General features: G+C 27.1%; 5 protein-coding genes across 9 annotated transcripts; 1 reads left to right on the forward strand and 4 right to left on the reverse strand.

Moving 5' to 3' along the window:
• Positions 1-663: 663 nt before the first annotated feature.
• Positions 664-5,447, reverse strand: LOC146872340 (uncharacterized). Of its 2 annotated transcripts, XM_035881332.2 has the most exons (4): positions 5,034-5,447; positions 4,864-4,926; positions 3,935-4,097; positions 664-3,688 (listed from the first exon to the last, which is right to left on the reverse strand). In XM_035881332.2, the coding sequence occupies exons 1-4, from the start codon at positions 5,102-5,104 to the stop codon at positions 707-709; spliced, it is 3,279 nt and encodes a 1,092-aa protein (XP_035737225.2). In that variant the 5' UTR covers positions 5,105-5,447; the 3' UTR covers positions 664-706. The 2 variants fall into 2 exon arrangements, with proteins under 2 accessions (XP_035737225.2, XP_035737226.2); XM_035881333.2 differs by lacking the exon at positions 4,864-4,926.
• A 336-nt stretch (positions 5,448-5,783) lies between these two features.
• Positions 5,784-7,098, reverse strand: LOC118448288 (peroxynitrite isomerase THAP4). Of its 2 annotated transcripts, none has more exons than XM_035881354.2 (3): positions 6,702-6,861; positions 6,197-6,607; positions 5,784-6,126 (listed from the first exon to the last, which is right to left on the reverse strand). In XM_035881354.2, exons 2-3 carry the CDS (start codon positions 6,581-6,583, stop codon positions 5,995-5,997), a joined length of 519 nt encoding a protein of 172 aa, XP_035737247.2. In that variant the 5' UTR covers positions 6,584-6,607; positions 6,702-6,861; the 3' UTR covers positions 5,784-5,994. The 2 variants fall into 2 exon arrangements, with proteins under 2 accessions (XP_035737247.2, XP_035737246.2); XM_035881353.2 differs by lacking the exon at positions 6,702-6,861 and adding an exon at positions 6,868-7,098 and having other exon boundaries at positions 5,786-6,126.
• On the forward strand, positions 6,949-10,161 carry Kat60 (katanin p60). 3 transcript variants are annotated; one of them, XM_035881345.2, is made up of 12 exons: positions 6,949-6,981; positions 7,239-7,328; positions 7,511-7,800; positions 7,861-7,996; positions 8,085-8,229; positions 8,304-8,394; positions 8,489-8,610; positions 8,742-8,921; positions 9,037-9,179; positions 9,257-9,369; positions 9,572-9,698; positions 9,830-10,161. In XM_035881345.2, exons 3-12 carry the CDS (start codon positions 7,536-7,538, stop codon positions 10,026-10,028), a joined length of 1,521 nt encoding a protein of 506 aa, XP_035737238.1. In that variant the 5' UTR covers positions 6,949-6,981; positions 7,239-7,328; positions 7,511-7,535; the 3' UTR covers positions 10,029-10,161. The 3 variants fall into 3 exon arrangements, with proteins under 3 accessions (XP_035737238.1, XP_085519167.1, XP_035737239.1); XM_085663041.1 differs by lacking the exon at positions 6,949-6,981 and adding an exon at positions 7,072-7,086; XM_035881346.2 differs by lacking the exon at positions 6,949-6,981 and having other exon boundaries at positions 7,256-7,800; positions 7,885-7,996.
• A 140-nt stretch (positions 10,162-10,301) lies between these two features.
• LOC118448289 (RNA-binding motif protein, X-linked 2) lies at positions 10,302-11,681 on the reverse strand. The gene is made up of 4 exons (XM_035881355.2): positions 11,382-11,681; positions 11,114-11,266; positions 10,656-10,785; positions 10,302-10,572 (listed from the first exon to the last, which is right to left on the reverse strand). Exons 1-4 carry the CDS (start codon positions 11,393-11,395, stop codon positions 10,450-10,452), a joined length of 420 nt encoding a protein of 139 aa, XP_035737248.1. The 5' UTR covers positions 11,396-11,681; the 3' UTR covers positions 10,302-10,449.
• Positions 11,682-11,805: 124 nt separating this feature from the next.
• LOC146872341 (uncharacterized) lies at positions 11,806-13,427 on the reverse strand. The gene is made up of 6 exons (XM_085663042.1): positions 13,192-13,427; positions 12,963-13,117; positions 12,555-12,895; positions 12,250-12,493; positions 12,006-12,120; positions 11,806-11,923 (listed from the first exon to the last, which is right to left on the reverse strand). Exons 1-6 carry the CDS (start codon positions 13,413-13,415, stop codon positions 11,818-11,820), a joined length of 1,185 nt encoding a protein of 394 aa, XP_085519168.1. The 5' UTR covers positions 13,416-13,427; the 3' UTR covers positions 11,806-11,817.
• Between the last annotated feature and the right edge of the window lie 225 nt (positions 13,428-13,652).

Consider the following 13,652-nt stretch of genomic DNA (forward strand, 5'->3'; position numbering starts at 1 on the left):
CCTTGTCGTATGTTACTCAATTTAAATACTTTTTAATGAGATTTATCATTTTCTACTTATTGGTATATTATTAGTTGTTGAAAAAAGAACATTATGTTTGAATATAATTCAACGTCGCATCTGAAATTATCGTCGTTACAGCACTGTCTATGGTGAGACGCTTGCACCATGCTGATTCGTGATTGGTCACATAAAACGATGCTGTGTTAACAACACACCCAACTAGCGCAGACTCGCGCCTGTCGACTGTGAAAATCCATATCAAGCGAGTATCGCCTATGTATTCTTTTTACATGCTAAATATCGATGCTATACTCTGAAACTTAGCATAAAATTGCCTTTCGCAAATGTAATCTCACTGGAAATATCTGAAGAACTGCACATTATCCTTAAGCTAATAACCTTATAACAAATAATAAAAAAAATTCATTATATACAAATATCTCAAAACCATTCAAAATCATTTATATAAAAATATCTATATTAAAAGCACAATAATATATACTATTATATATACTATTTAATATTTACTATTACTATATATATATATATAGTAATTTCAATGAAAACGAACTTTTCTTTCTTATATTTAATCAATAATTATATTGTTTTACTTATATATAAATTACATGATCTATTGAAATCAAATGATTCATATCTGACAGAATTATCTTTTAAAACTATTCGCGCTATTGTTTAAACAAATTTATTGAAAATCAAAGTCACTTTCTGTATTTGAAATATTTCTTTCGATCGTACTTTCCGTATCGGAATCCAATAAAGAATTAATAATGTCTTTCTTTTTCTTTGATTGATTTGTTCGTTCTACAGGTATTGATACTTGATCATTATCGCTAATAATATTACTCTGATTTATTGATTCTTTTTCTATTTCATTATTTGCAAAATTTTCTGTCACATCCTGAGCATCTATATTATCAGCATTGTAATCAATTTCCACATTAATAGCATCCTGATCAGTTTCTATGTTAACAGCATTCTGATCATTTTCTATCTTGATAACATTCTGATCAGTTTCTACGTTAATAACATCCTGATCAGTTTCTACAATATTATACTGTTCCATTAAATATTCTTCATTTGTTTCATTATCATTTATTTGATTAGTATCATAATTTTCATCATATACATTAGATTTATCCTCATGATAATCTTGATTTTCTTCTATATATTCTTGTTCAGAATCAGCTGGATATTGCTCATACGATTGTTCGAGATATTCATCTTCCGTTTTTATTGCATTTTGATCAATGATAGCGTCGTAATCATCTTTAATATATCCTTCATATTCTTGTTGGTTGTCATTATCTTCACATAACGCATTTTGATCATAATCATATTGTTGATTTGGTTCTATGAATTCTTGATTCACATCAGATCTATATGCAGTGTCTTGATCGAGTTCTTGAACGTTTTGTTCATTAGAAGCATAGTACTCATGCGATGTATTCTGTTGCGGTAATTGTTCTTGTTGAATATCATCAATATTAATTATTTGACTGTTTTCTTCAATATTCTTATTTTCTTGATTTATCTCTATTTTATTATCGTCTACTTCATCTTCGTAACGCTGATTTTTATATTCAATATAATCACTTGTAAGTGGAATATCTTGAATTGATTCTTCCTTTTTATTGTTTTCACTTAAGTCTTGAGTGTTCAAAGTTATCTCTAAATTTTTATTCGTATCTTGTTCAATTGTATCGATTTCTTCGACAATTGCGTTTTCATATTCGCGGGATAGATTCGCTGCTACTTCGTTTTTTAGGATGACCGATGTTTCTGTAATCTGTTTCTCGTGTTCATCTTCGTTAACAAGTATGGTTTCTTTATTCTCGTTATTTTCAATCAAATCTTTATCTATCTCGTCTGGTTGTACTTCTATAACTTGTTTTATCATATGTTTAACATCCCAAGGATTCAATGATTCAGCATGAGAAAACTGTTGTGATATTTCTAGTTCTTCTGCTCTTTGTAGGATATAATCTTCCTTCGTCTGTTGCTCATGATTTTTTGCCACAGCTTTGCTGTTTTCGACTTTTGCATCTGCACTATTTTGTAAGATCATTTCCTCGTGTCCATTTGGATCTTGTATATTTTTAACCTCTATGTTGTTCCAGTTCTCTTTCTCAAGGTCTTGAATATTTTTGTCCGACTGTTCTAATTCTAGATTATGCGATGTAACATCATTATTAATATTACCCTTTTCCAACCTAGCAGATGTTTCAAATGTTTTATCCGACAGAACGTCGTATCTTGTCTCAGAATTAAGATTCATACGTTTATCTTCTGTATTTTTATCATTTTTAGGCACAGCCCCATTGATTTTCTTATTTTTATTGTCACAAGACAATTCCGTTTTACTAACGGAAGGCTTCTTAAATGCAAGATCATCGGCCAAAGCAAGAACTTTCGCAACTTCCTGAGATACACGTTCATCTTTCACTTTATCTGTAGGATAGTCTGTTCCATCATCGGAAAGCGTAATATTAAGAAGATCACCGCTCGTATTCTGTTCGTAATCATGTTCTTCCAAACTTTGTACATCTAATTCTCGATGAAGATTCCGAATTTTATTGATATATCTATCTAACTCGTTCTCCAATTTTCTCGTTGTCCTAGTCTCTTCATCCAAATCAGTATTTCCCCTTGGAATGTTTGATAATCCATGCATTGCTCTCCCCATGGTCATACTGCTTGTTGAATTTGGAATATTACGATAAAGCGAATTATCTCGTGAGAAAAAATGTGTTGGCATTTCTTTAGATTTTAAATCGTTATATGAATGTCCTGTTGGTCTATAGTTCGAGAAATAATCGATTTGTCCGTGAGATCTTGGAGACATTTCTGCCGGTATTCTACGCGGGGAATCAGCTTTTGTAATCTTTGTTGGCATCGATCCCAAAGTAGAGAATCTAAAGTTCGATCGTGGGACATTTTTGTATAAATCCGTATCACGATATAAAGTGTGTTGTGTAATCGGTATATCAGATTGACATTGAGCGGATGTCGACGCTATTTGACTTTGCGGAATGTTTAATAAATTACGCTGTAACATGTTTTCACTAATTAAAGCTTCGTTCGTAGCAGGATATGCAGCATTTTGGATTGGCTCCATATGGCTTGTTGATAATTTATTATACTGTGAAAGAAATGGTCGATTTAAGACTACATTCTCTAAAATCGATCTAGGCAAATACAGATCGGAAAGATTTCGATTATTTTCAAGATTCAATGGTGACACGAATTTATTATTGCAAATATCTTTTTGTGATTGTTGAATTTGCGGTAATGATATTTGTGACAATTGTAAATGTTGATTTTTTACGTCTTTTGGCGAATTAGGATTTTCTTCATATTCAGACCTTCTTCGAGAAACGTTTATCTTGTTGGATAACGTAGTAGGCGACGAAATGATTCTCGTTTGCGGTAGATTTTGTATATGCAATAATTGTTCGGTCTTCGATGGATTATTTGTTAATTTTTTATTAAATTGAACCGTAGAAAAAGGAATATTTTGATTTACTTGATGACTAAATTGTACGACAGACGAATTTTTCTTAAAATATCCTTCATCGATTTGACTTGCGACACCGCTATCACCAATAATACTACCTGGATTTTGACGATTTGCATAAACGCGCAATAAATAAGTTTCGTATTGTTTCTGTAAAATAAGAAAATAAACTAATTATTATTAAGTATTGTTAACAAAATGTAAATAATAAATGTAGTCTAAAATGTAATATGACATTGATGGTTCGTTCAATACGATCGATAAACAATGTTATAATATAAAATTAATAATATCATGGTACAAGGAAGTATTATGGTTTCTGTGCACGCAAAGTTAATATATGGATTATTTAAATGAAGGTAAAAATATTGAAATAATAAAAGAAACAGAGCTTACTCTGAGAACATTAAGTTTATCTGTTTTTGCGGTCATTAACGAGAGACTATTGTCAACCCTATCCAATGCACCAAGAAGTTTGTGGTTTCTTTCATCCCTTATTCGTTGTTCTTCTAAATATTCTATATACTTCATTCGCAATCGGCTTATACAAGTATCGTGTCTGCAAGTGGAGAATAACGTGAAATTATTTTTTTTTCTTTTTTTTTTTTTTTTTTTTTATATAAATAAATATATATATAACTATTAAAGTAAAAACAAATCGTTAAATTTGTAAATAGTGAAAAAGAGAAAAAGAAAAGGAACAATTTAGAAATAGAGAAAGAATTTTAACTAAGTACGAGTGCAGTCGTTAAAGTAATTTAACCTGACAATTGGAATCTAAAAGAAACATTTCGTGACATTTAAGGGAAGGTCAAGCTTTCGGTCTTGCACGCGATGATATAGCTACAGGACGTTTTAAAGGATGATACGCGCAATAGAATATTGAGCTTAGCAAGAATACAGTTATATTGAGTTTTACGATCGATGAAATTTCTCAATGCTAAAAACACATACACGCACATTATGTACACGCGCACGCGAGCGTGTGTCTGTAAAAAAGAAAAAAAAAAATAAATAGTATTATTAATAACATATTTTATCTTTGACTTCGATATGTATTATCTAAATTATTAAAGTTAATTAAAAGGAAACTTAACGATAAATACTACGATTTTGTTTGAAAAATGACATGTTTTTTCTATCACTATTATTATTTTAACTTTGTTATAGCCTTTAACCCTAATTTTCGATAAATCTTTTTAATGTGGTTTGATGATAGTCTTGATATTTTATTTCATGAATCACATATTTAAGACAATTACATAATAAAATTAATAAATAAACAATTACAAAATTCTTATAAAAATAAGTCGTTTTGCAATTACCTGTTACGAGATTCTTGTACCAATAAATTAAAACGTTCTTCCAATCGTATTCTTTCCTCTTCGCTACAACAATTATATATATATATATATATATATAAATATAATTCATACAAATAAACTGATTTTTCGAACAATGTTTGTAATATTTCGAAATACATAAGCGCACTTACCTTTTACGCAATTTACCCTGCAATTCGAGCATTTTTTTGTAATAATCGTGAACATCGTGTAACGATGTCATATTGTATAATTTAAATCGATAAAAAATTTGTCAATTTATCGATCACATCGATATTCGATATCGTACGGTCACGTGATCGAAAAAAATTCCGCGCGTTAGATCATCCTCTCCATTTGGAAATAGGATTCGATATGTAAATTTTATAAGAAATAGTCGATCGTTTCAAATCGAATAGTTTACATTTACACTTGATGAAATTTTCAAATTAACAAAATATATTTTGGATTAATAATGAAAAAATTTTTTTCGAGAGCACGAACGACCCTTCGTCATACGAATACAACGAGGAACTGTCGCGTTTTATGAAGCATCGCGCAGAAAGAGGGGTGTTTCGATAGTCAAGCACGCAGGTGTTGTTGGATACGTTACATACTTCTATAACATGCGGGTAAATATCATAATGATATTTCTACAATTAACTTATTTTCAAACTTTTACCATCACACGAAACGATGGCTAATTAAGTTAAAAACAATATAGTAATAGATACTATATATTATATTATATTATATTATATTATATTATATTATATTATATTATATTATATTGTATTACATTTTTAATGCAATGTTAATAATAATAAGTAATATACACTTATGTACTAGATGAATCTAAATAAGAAAAATTAAAGAATTTATATCCATATTTTATTTCTCAAAATTTTTAATTTTTTAATAAACATGAGCTTGACAATTATTTAGCTTTTCAGATACAAATGCTTTTAGTTATGTATAATATTGTTTCATAGCAAGTATCCAAAATAACCTCCATTGTCAATTGGATAAACATTAATATATTTTATCATAATTGTTCGGCGTAGTTTTAGAAGTTCCAATACTAATTATTCTTACCACTAACTATTTGTAAAGTTTAGAATAATACATTTTTTTTTATTCATCTGATTCTTTTGAAATTTTGGTATATGTTGTACATAAGTGTTCTGTTAACTCTGGTACAGTCGAGGTAGCCATATAAAATATTTGCTTTAGGGAATTTCCATTAATTTCGAATTCTCTACATGTCTACAAGGAAGATAACATGAGTTTCATAGAAGAAATAAAGTGAAAATAATTATAGAAAAAATGATCATACCTCGATTACGTTAGGTAATTTCATTCCTTCACTTTGTCTTATAATTCCGGTGCTTTTTAACTTAATAATATTATTTTCAATTGTACCTTCCTCGATTGTAGTCAATCCAAAATTGTGGGCTAAGAGTAAAGATACTTTGTTTGTTCCTGGTATAACTTTCATGAAACCAACTTCACGATGTAATGGTTTCTTTGATGCAGAATCCCAACTTTGTGCAACATAGTTGAACATTGGTTGGCCGATAGATGTAAAAGTGATTTCTTCACAAAAGGTAAATGGTTTTATTGTTGGAAATTGTCCTGATCCATAATTATCTTTGCCTGTACTCCATTTACCTTCTAAGAAAGCTATTGGCTTCAAAGCATCATGCATTCCTAATCGATTCATATTTATGTTTGTGAAGTATCTAATCTGTAAAAAATCAAAAATTATAAATAATACATTACAAAGAAACGAATCAAAAGATGAATGAAAAATATCTATGCAAAAAAAATGTAATTCTAACCTCCTAATTATATAAATTTATTACAGATTATAATTGTTATTATAACACTTATTTATAATCTAGTAATATTATTATATCTGTTTTTATGTTATAACAATTATTTTAGTATGTTTCTTTTTATCAGAATTCACATTAATAAATGTTTATCGAATGTCAAAGCTCATACCATTTTCTAAAAGCCCGCTTGTAATTGATCACAATATGGCTTCCGCATTCATTTTTCACGCTTTTATTTTAGGAATCTTTATCCACTGTACTTTCGTTTATACGTTTTACCATTGTTCGTTCAGTATATGACATTTATAATTCATTTAATTTGTTAGCATAGTTTTTATTATTCACAATTTCAAAGTGTGTTATAACATAACCATCTCTAAATTTTTTTGTACGAAATAATTTCAAAAAGCCGTTGAATATATATAATAATTGTTAATTTAATATTTCACAATTTTTAAACTAATTTGTATTACATTATGTTATAACGATATAAAAAAAAAAATGTGATATTGATAGTCGATGTTTTTTTTCGTATTTTAGCATGAAGTCAACATTATTACATGTCAAATTGACATATGAGAGTGTAATATGTTTACGGAAACAATAAGCATTACTCATTCACCAAATTTGGTTGGTAATAAAATAAAATAGAAGAACTAATGTGCTCTTATAAAATGGAGAAGCGCGCGGTTCTTAATTCTATATACAAGTGTTTTTTCTAAAATGTTAATTTTGAATTAGCATTAACCACAATATAAAGGATATTTTATTTAAATCATCATTGTCATAAGTTTTTGTATAATTGTATCTAGAGTATATTAAGAACAATATAAAAATATGGCAGTATCGATCAGTGAAATTTGTGAAAATACAAAACTTGCACGTGAAATGGCATTGACTGGAAATTATGATACATCTGGTGTTTATTATCAAGGTGTGGTTCAACAAATTCATAGACTGCTTGCAAGCATAGCAGATGCAACAAGAAAGGCTAAATGGCAATTGGTACAACATCAAATTGTTCAAGAATTTGAAAGAGTTAAAGCTACATCCAATACTCTACAGCTTTTTAAAGTTGACACACATGGTGACAGGGTAATAGGTAAAGTAGTTAAAAATTTATATATATATATATTGTTTTATAAAAATGTAATATATATAGGTACATCATGTTTGTCATTTGAAGAACCAACTAGAGATCCGACATCATGGCCTTATAATAATGCAGATATTTCGTGGAATCAAACACCAGCTCGTGATCCTGATGTTTGGCCACCTTTAAGTGCTGCAGAACAAAAGTAACAATAATTTTACATTTTTCTTTAATATTTTATACAATAAAGAAATGTTTCTGAAAATATATTAAAATAATTAATATAATTTTAGAAATACTAGACAACAAAAAGGACAACAGAAACAACAAAATCGTACAAATTTAAGAAGATCTATTCCTACAGGGAAAAAACCAGAAAATAAAACAGTCAACAAGAAAGATGATAGAAGAACATCTAAAAGAGATGATTCTAACAAGGTATCTTAATATTAATTAGGATATTATATCTCTATGATTATAATCATTTATTTTATTAAATTATATTTTTATAGGAAAGATCAGAAACAGAAAAAGTGGATATAGAAACAGAGGAACGTAAATTTGAACCATCTGGAAATGATAGAGATCTTGTTGATTTATTGGGTAAGTTAATATATTATCCAAGTATCAATATAAATATTATTATAGTAAATTAGAATATATATATATATATATATATATATATAAATTTTTGTAGAAAGAGATATAGTTCAAAAAAATCCAAATATTCATTGGGATGACATAGCAGATTTACATGAAGCAAAAAGATTATTGGAGGAAGCTGTTGTCCTTCCAATGTGGATGCCAGATTTTTTTAAGGTATATTTACTCATAGGTAACTATGTCATTAGTTATTTGTTAATAATTATTTATATGGTAGCAGGATTATTATTTATTTATTTATCAAACAAAAGCAAAAACAAAAGTAGCTCTGCATTTTATTTTATTAGGGAATACGGCGACCATGGAAAGGTGTACTTATGGTAGGACCACCAGGTACAGGCAAAACTATGCTTGCTAAAGCAGTAGCTACGGAATGTGGAACAACATTTTTTAATGTTTCATCATCTACACTTACATCAAAATATAGAGGAGAATCAGAAAAACTTGTACGATTACTCTTTGAAATGGTAATAATGTTTACTAATAATAAAAATATGAATGATAATTTTTATTTACAATAAATTGTTATATATATATATATTTATTTATTTATTTATTACAATTTTTTATATATTATATCAGGCTAGATTTTATGCGCCAAGTACAATTTTCATTGATGAAATCGATTCCTTATGCTCTAGAAGAGGATCGGAATCAGAGCATGAAGCCTCACGTAGAGTAAAATCTGAACTTCTCGTACAAATGGATGGAATAAGCTCTAATAAGTAAGAATTATAAGTTTGTGATAATTAAATTAAATTAAATTCGTTTCTGTCAATCAAAAATTTATTATATTCTTCAGTGAAGATCCTAGTAAAGTAGTAATGGTATTAGCAGCTACTAATTTTCCATGGGATATAGATGAAGCACTTAGAAGGAGACTAGAAAAGCGTATATACATTCCTTTACCGAACCGTAAGCTTCATGATTTTTTTTTTTGTATAATTTAATTTTTCATACTTGCATAATGGATATTGCATAAAAGTTTTCATATTTATAAATATGAATATACGATCGTATAGATGTCATATAAGCTATAATTGTTTCTTGTAGAAATCATATAGTAAACAAATATAGTATATTTATTAACTCTCAATAAAGGGTATTTATTTTACAGATGAAGGTAGAGAAGCTTTGTTGAGAATCAATCTTCGTGAAGTTAAAGTAGATTTATCTGTAAATCTTGCAGATATTGCAAAGAAACTTGAAGGTTATTCAGGAGCAGATATTACAAACGTGTGTAGGTATGTAAAATTTAACATAGATTTATTTTATTTATATTTTTTTTACCACGTATAATATTTTCAATATCAGAATCAAAATGTATTAGAAAATAAATACACACATGCATATGTGTATGACATTTTATATTTAGAGATGCTTCTATGATGTCAATGAGAAAAAAAATAGCAGGTTTAAAACCAGATCAGATACGACAATTACCAAAAGAAGAACTAGATTTGCCTGTATCTGCTACAGATTTTGATGAGGCTGTAGAAAGATGTAATAAGAGTGTATCACAAGAAGATCTGGAGAAATATGAAAGATGGATGAGTGAATTTGGTTCATCTTGATAATATTCTTAGTAAAAAAATATTTCTCATTTTAATGTAGATGACACTTATCAATTGATATCTTAAGATATATTCCAGATTACTTTTCTATTTAAACATATATATATATGTATATCTATATATATATATACATGCATATATGTATATTAAAAAAATTTATAGAGACCATATGAGAACTCGAAATGCTCAAATATCTAATAATTTTAATATATAGAAGCTTGAAGAAATAGAAATAAAAATCATATATGTATATAATTAAATTTTAAGCACAAACGTTAAGTACATTATCTTGTGAGTCGTATTATATTCTATTTTCCAACAAAATATGAATAAGAGAGTATTTCAACTTATACACCCAATACATTTATATTAATACAAATATATTCATTTTTTATGTACATTCATAACAAACTTTAACTTTTTAATATTTTTTGGGGGCACAACCTTCATTTCTCAGTCTTTTAGTTTCATCGTCAATATTTTTCGTTTCTTTTGGAGCTTTATAATTGGCTACATGGTCCACGCGTATTGTTCTACCTAAAATCTATACAATAACAGAATTAAAATTAATATCATTCGCTAGAAAAGTAAATTTTGCAAACCATTCATAATATTTCATTCATATACCTTAATACCATTAAAATTATCAACTGCTAGCACAGTACTCCTTTGATCTTCATAACATAAAAAACCATATCCTTTTTGTTTGCCAGTGTCCTTATCACGTACTAAATTTATATTTACAATTTCACCATATCTGCAACATATTTATAACCTAAATAATAGATGCCTCTCACATATGTACATGCCATGTCAATAAATACATCAATTGAAAAGTTTAATTTAAATCTAACATAAATCTAATAGTATATATAAATATATTACATAATTTTGTATCTAAAAAATTTTAATTAAACAAAACATATCCTTGTGAATATTAATATACAATAATATTAAATATTAAAAACTCTATCTTGAATGTCAGTTACCTAAATGATGTCATTAGATAAAGAGTATTTTTATTATTAAAAATGGAATACTTTTATGTACATACATATTTAATAAAAATATTATTTTGAACTTACTGAGAGAATACTGCAATAACATCACCTTCAGTTAAATCATATGGTAATCCACCAATAAATATCCAAGCACTATCTTTATATTGGTCATGCCAAGATGTTTTTTTATTACCAATTAAATCTTGTTCAGCAAGTTTTGTTATATTTTTTACATTTCTAGAAGCATAATATTAATTATATTTAGATATATGATGTACAAATAGTATAATAATAATAATAATAATAATAATAAAAAAATAATTAAATATTAACTTTATAATACAATACTTACGTTAAAGGATTCATATTGATTTAATCTAAAATTATTAAAAATTCACAAATGTTTAAGTTTACGTATTAAATCATAATAAATCTTAAATTATACATTTATGTGAAGTAATTTTTAAAATTATTCTTTAATAATAATTCATTTTTAAATTATTTCTTCTTTATTTAATATTTGAATATAAATTTAATAAAATTTGTAAAATATAAATTTTTCGATATGAGTCTGTCTTTGTGCGATAATATTTATTAAAACGTTTATTAAATTATTGTTAATTTTAAGCAATTTTGTTTTGTATAAAAAACATCTATTCGGATGTATTCACGCAGCTGAAATGAGTAGTAGAGGTATATTCCGCTTCATGCATCAAGCGCTCTAGTCTCAGATTGACGTATACATGCAATGACGTAATTTGGCACGAAATATAAAAGTCTTTAGAAGATTACATGTTATTTTCAACATCATCATCTCCCAATTTCTTTAAACGTTTTATCAAATCATTTGTTACATATGCTTTAAATGATTGCTTATCAATGTCCTTCATAAAACTGAAAATTTTACATTTTTTAAGGTTTAATACGCACGTAATATAAAAATAGTTATAATATTTTATATAATTACAATTCATACTTCTCTAAGCTATAAATTTTATCAACTTCTTTTTTTATTGTTTCCATATATTTCTTCCTTATATTATTAAACAATTTGATTAGTTGTTTTTTATTCATAGTTGCAATAGATTCTTCTGTGAATAATATTTGAATTGTAATTTATAGATATTGTTTTTTGCTTATTTTAAATTACTTTATCAAGTTATATAATCAAGTACCGAATGAATATTTTATATTGTAATGTAAAATATAAGTTATTATACTTGATAAATTTAATTCCTCCATAAACCTCTTAAGTGAATCAGAAGAAGTATGAGCTTCAAGTAATATATTATATTTATGATTAATTTGTTCAATGCAAGGAAGTGGACCTCTTGACAGCATTTCAGTATATGTTAAACTTATTATTTTAGATACATGTTTTTCCAACATTTTCTTCCTTTCACATGATGTTCCACACGGTTGAAAATTCAAATTCTTGTTTGTGGATTTAATTAAATTTTTATTCTATACATGTCATTTATCAACTAGTAAGAATATAATGCAGCTACATTTACTAATTACTGACCATGTCTTCATTAAAGAATTTTTTATTATCATCTAATGATTCAATGTCCTTTGGAATAATAATTACTGATTTTTCTGTTTTATTCACTACAGGTTCATTATGTACAGATTCTTGTGGTAATATATTATTTTCTTCTGTATTAATTAACTCTTGTTCACTTAACTGTTTATCTTTTTGTTCATTTTTGTTTATATATTTTAAAAAGATTCCCAATTTTGCATATTGTTTAATGAGATTGTCTTGAACCGTTTGAATGCACAAATTAATATCATTCGTGTATATGCCATCACTATCTTTCAGTTCTTGTAAAAATTTTAAACACCAGTGTAATTGAGGAATACCTGATAAAATTAATTTATTATTCTATGATGGATTACTTTATATATATATAATATGTATTATGTTTACTTGGAAATTTTTTTTGTTGTTTAGAAAAGAGTAGCCATATTACACCAAAGGCATGATCCTGGAAATGTCGATCATCGAATACCATTGGAGATATCTTAAAGAAATACAAGACAGGTTCAAAATCGAAGATAGTAAAGCTTTCTTCTAGTTTTTCGCTATTAAATAGAATTATGTCCTGTGAATAAATAAATTAATATTTATAATTGTTATCCATCATGATATTTCTTACGGTTTCACATCAACGGCTTCTTTTGTCTCTTCCGTATCGTCAACATCGATTATATTTGCTGTAATTGGCTCTTTTTCCGTTTTGATAATTTTTACTTCTGTATCATCTTCCGATTGAGGGATGATAGGGATTTCTGATTCTATTTGATCTTCTAATTGAGGAGTGATAAGGGATTTTGTGTCTATAGCATCATTCTCTGGCTCATCTATTTTAATGTTTTCCATTGTATACTGAAATTTATCCTTTTGACAATTTTAAAATTAATTTAACCTTAAAATGTTTCCATATTTATGATAATATTACAAAATTATAATGTTTCAATTATTTTTTTTATCAGTCATATTAATTTATTAAAGAGATTGCGCACAGATCACATAGTTAGAACAATACAGAATCGAATTATATGAAATGTTTAAAACTAAAAATTATTATTTATTTATTAATATTGTCTATTAATAATA

The sequence above is a fragment of the Vespa mandarinia genome, chromosome 20 (assembly GCF_050613455.1).
Source record: "Vespa mandarinia isolate Hongniang chromosome 20, ASM5061345v1, whole genome shotgun sequence".
NCBI lineage: Eukaryota > Metazoa > Arthropoda > Insecta > Hymenoptera > Vespidae > Vespa > Vespa mandarinia.

Bases quoted from the DNA above. Each gene is read 5' to 3' on its own strand.
- LOC118448288 (XM_035881353.2), bottom strand. The intron at 6,127-6,196 runs GTATGATCATTT...TCTTCCTTGTAG, and splicing joins AATTACCTAACGTAATCGAG to ACATGTAGAGAATTCGAAAT.
- Kat60 (XM_035881345.2), top strand. From the start codon at position 7,536: ATGGCAGTATCGATCAGTGAAATTTGTGAAAATACAAAACTTGCACGT. The intron at 7,997-8,084 runs GTAACAATAATT...ATATAATTTTAG, and splicing joins TTAAGTGCTGCAGAACAAAA to AAATACTAGACAACAAAAAG. The intron at 8,395-8,488 runs GTAAGTTAATAT...AAATTTTTGTAG, and splicing joins AGATCTTGTTGATTTATTGG to AAAGAGATATAGTTCAAAAA.
- LOC146872341 (XM_085663042.1), bottom strand. From the start codon at position 13,415: ATGGAAAACATTAAAATAGATGAGCCAGAGAATGATGCTATAGACACA. The intron at 12,121-12,249 runs GTATAATAACTT...TATTATTCACAG, and splicing joins GGAGGAATTAAATTTATCAA to AAGAATCTATTGCAACTATG. The intron at 11,924-12,005 runs GTATGAATTGTA...TAAAATTTTCAG, and splicing joins AAAATTTATAGCTTAGAGAA to TTTTATGAAGGACATTGATA.
- LOC146872340 (XM_035881332.2), bottom strand. From the start codon at position 5,104: ATGACATCGTTACACGATGTTCACGATTATTACAAAAAAATGCTCGAA. The intron at 4,927-5,033 runs GTAAGTGCGCTT...TAATTGTTGTAG, and splicing joins CAGGGTAAATTGCGTAAAAG to CGAAGAGGAAAGAATACGAT. The intron at 3,689-3,934 runs GTAAGCTCTGTT...CTTATTTTACAG, and splicing joins ATAAACTTAATGTTCTCAGA to AAACAATACGAAACTTATTT.
- LOC118448289 (XM_035881355.2), bottom strand. The intron at 10,786-11,113 runs GTAAGTTCAAAA...AATATGTTGCAG, and splicing joins GTTATTGCAGTATTCTCTCA to ATATGGTGAAATTGTAAATA. The intron at 10,573-10,655 runs GTATATGAATGA...GTTATTGTATAG, and splicing joins ATAATTTTAATGGTATTAAG to ATTTTAGGTAGAACAATACG.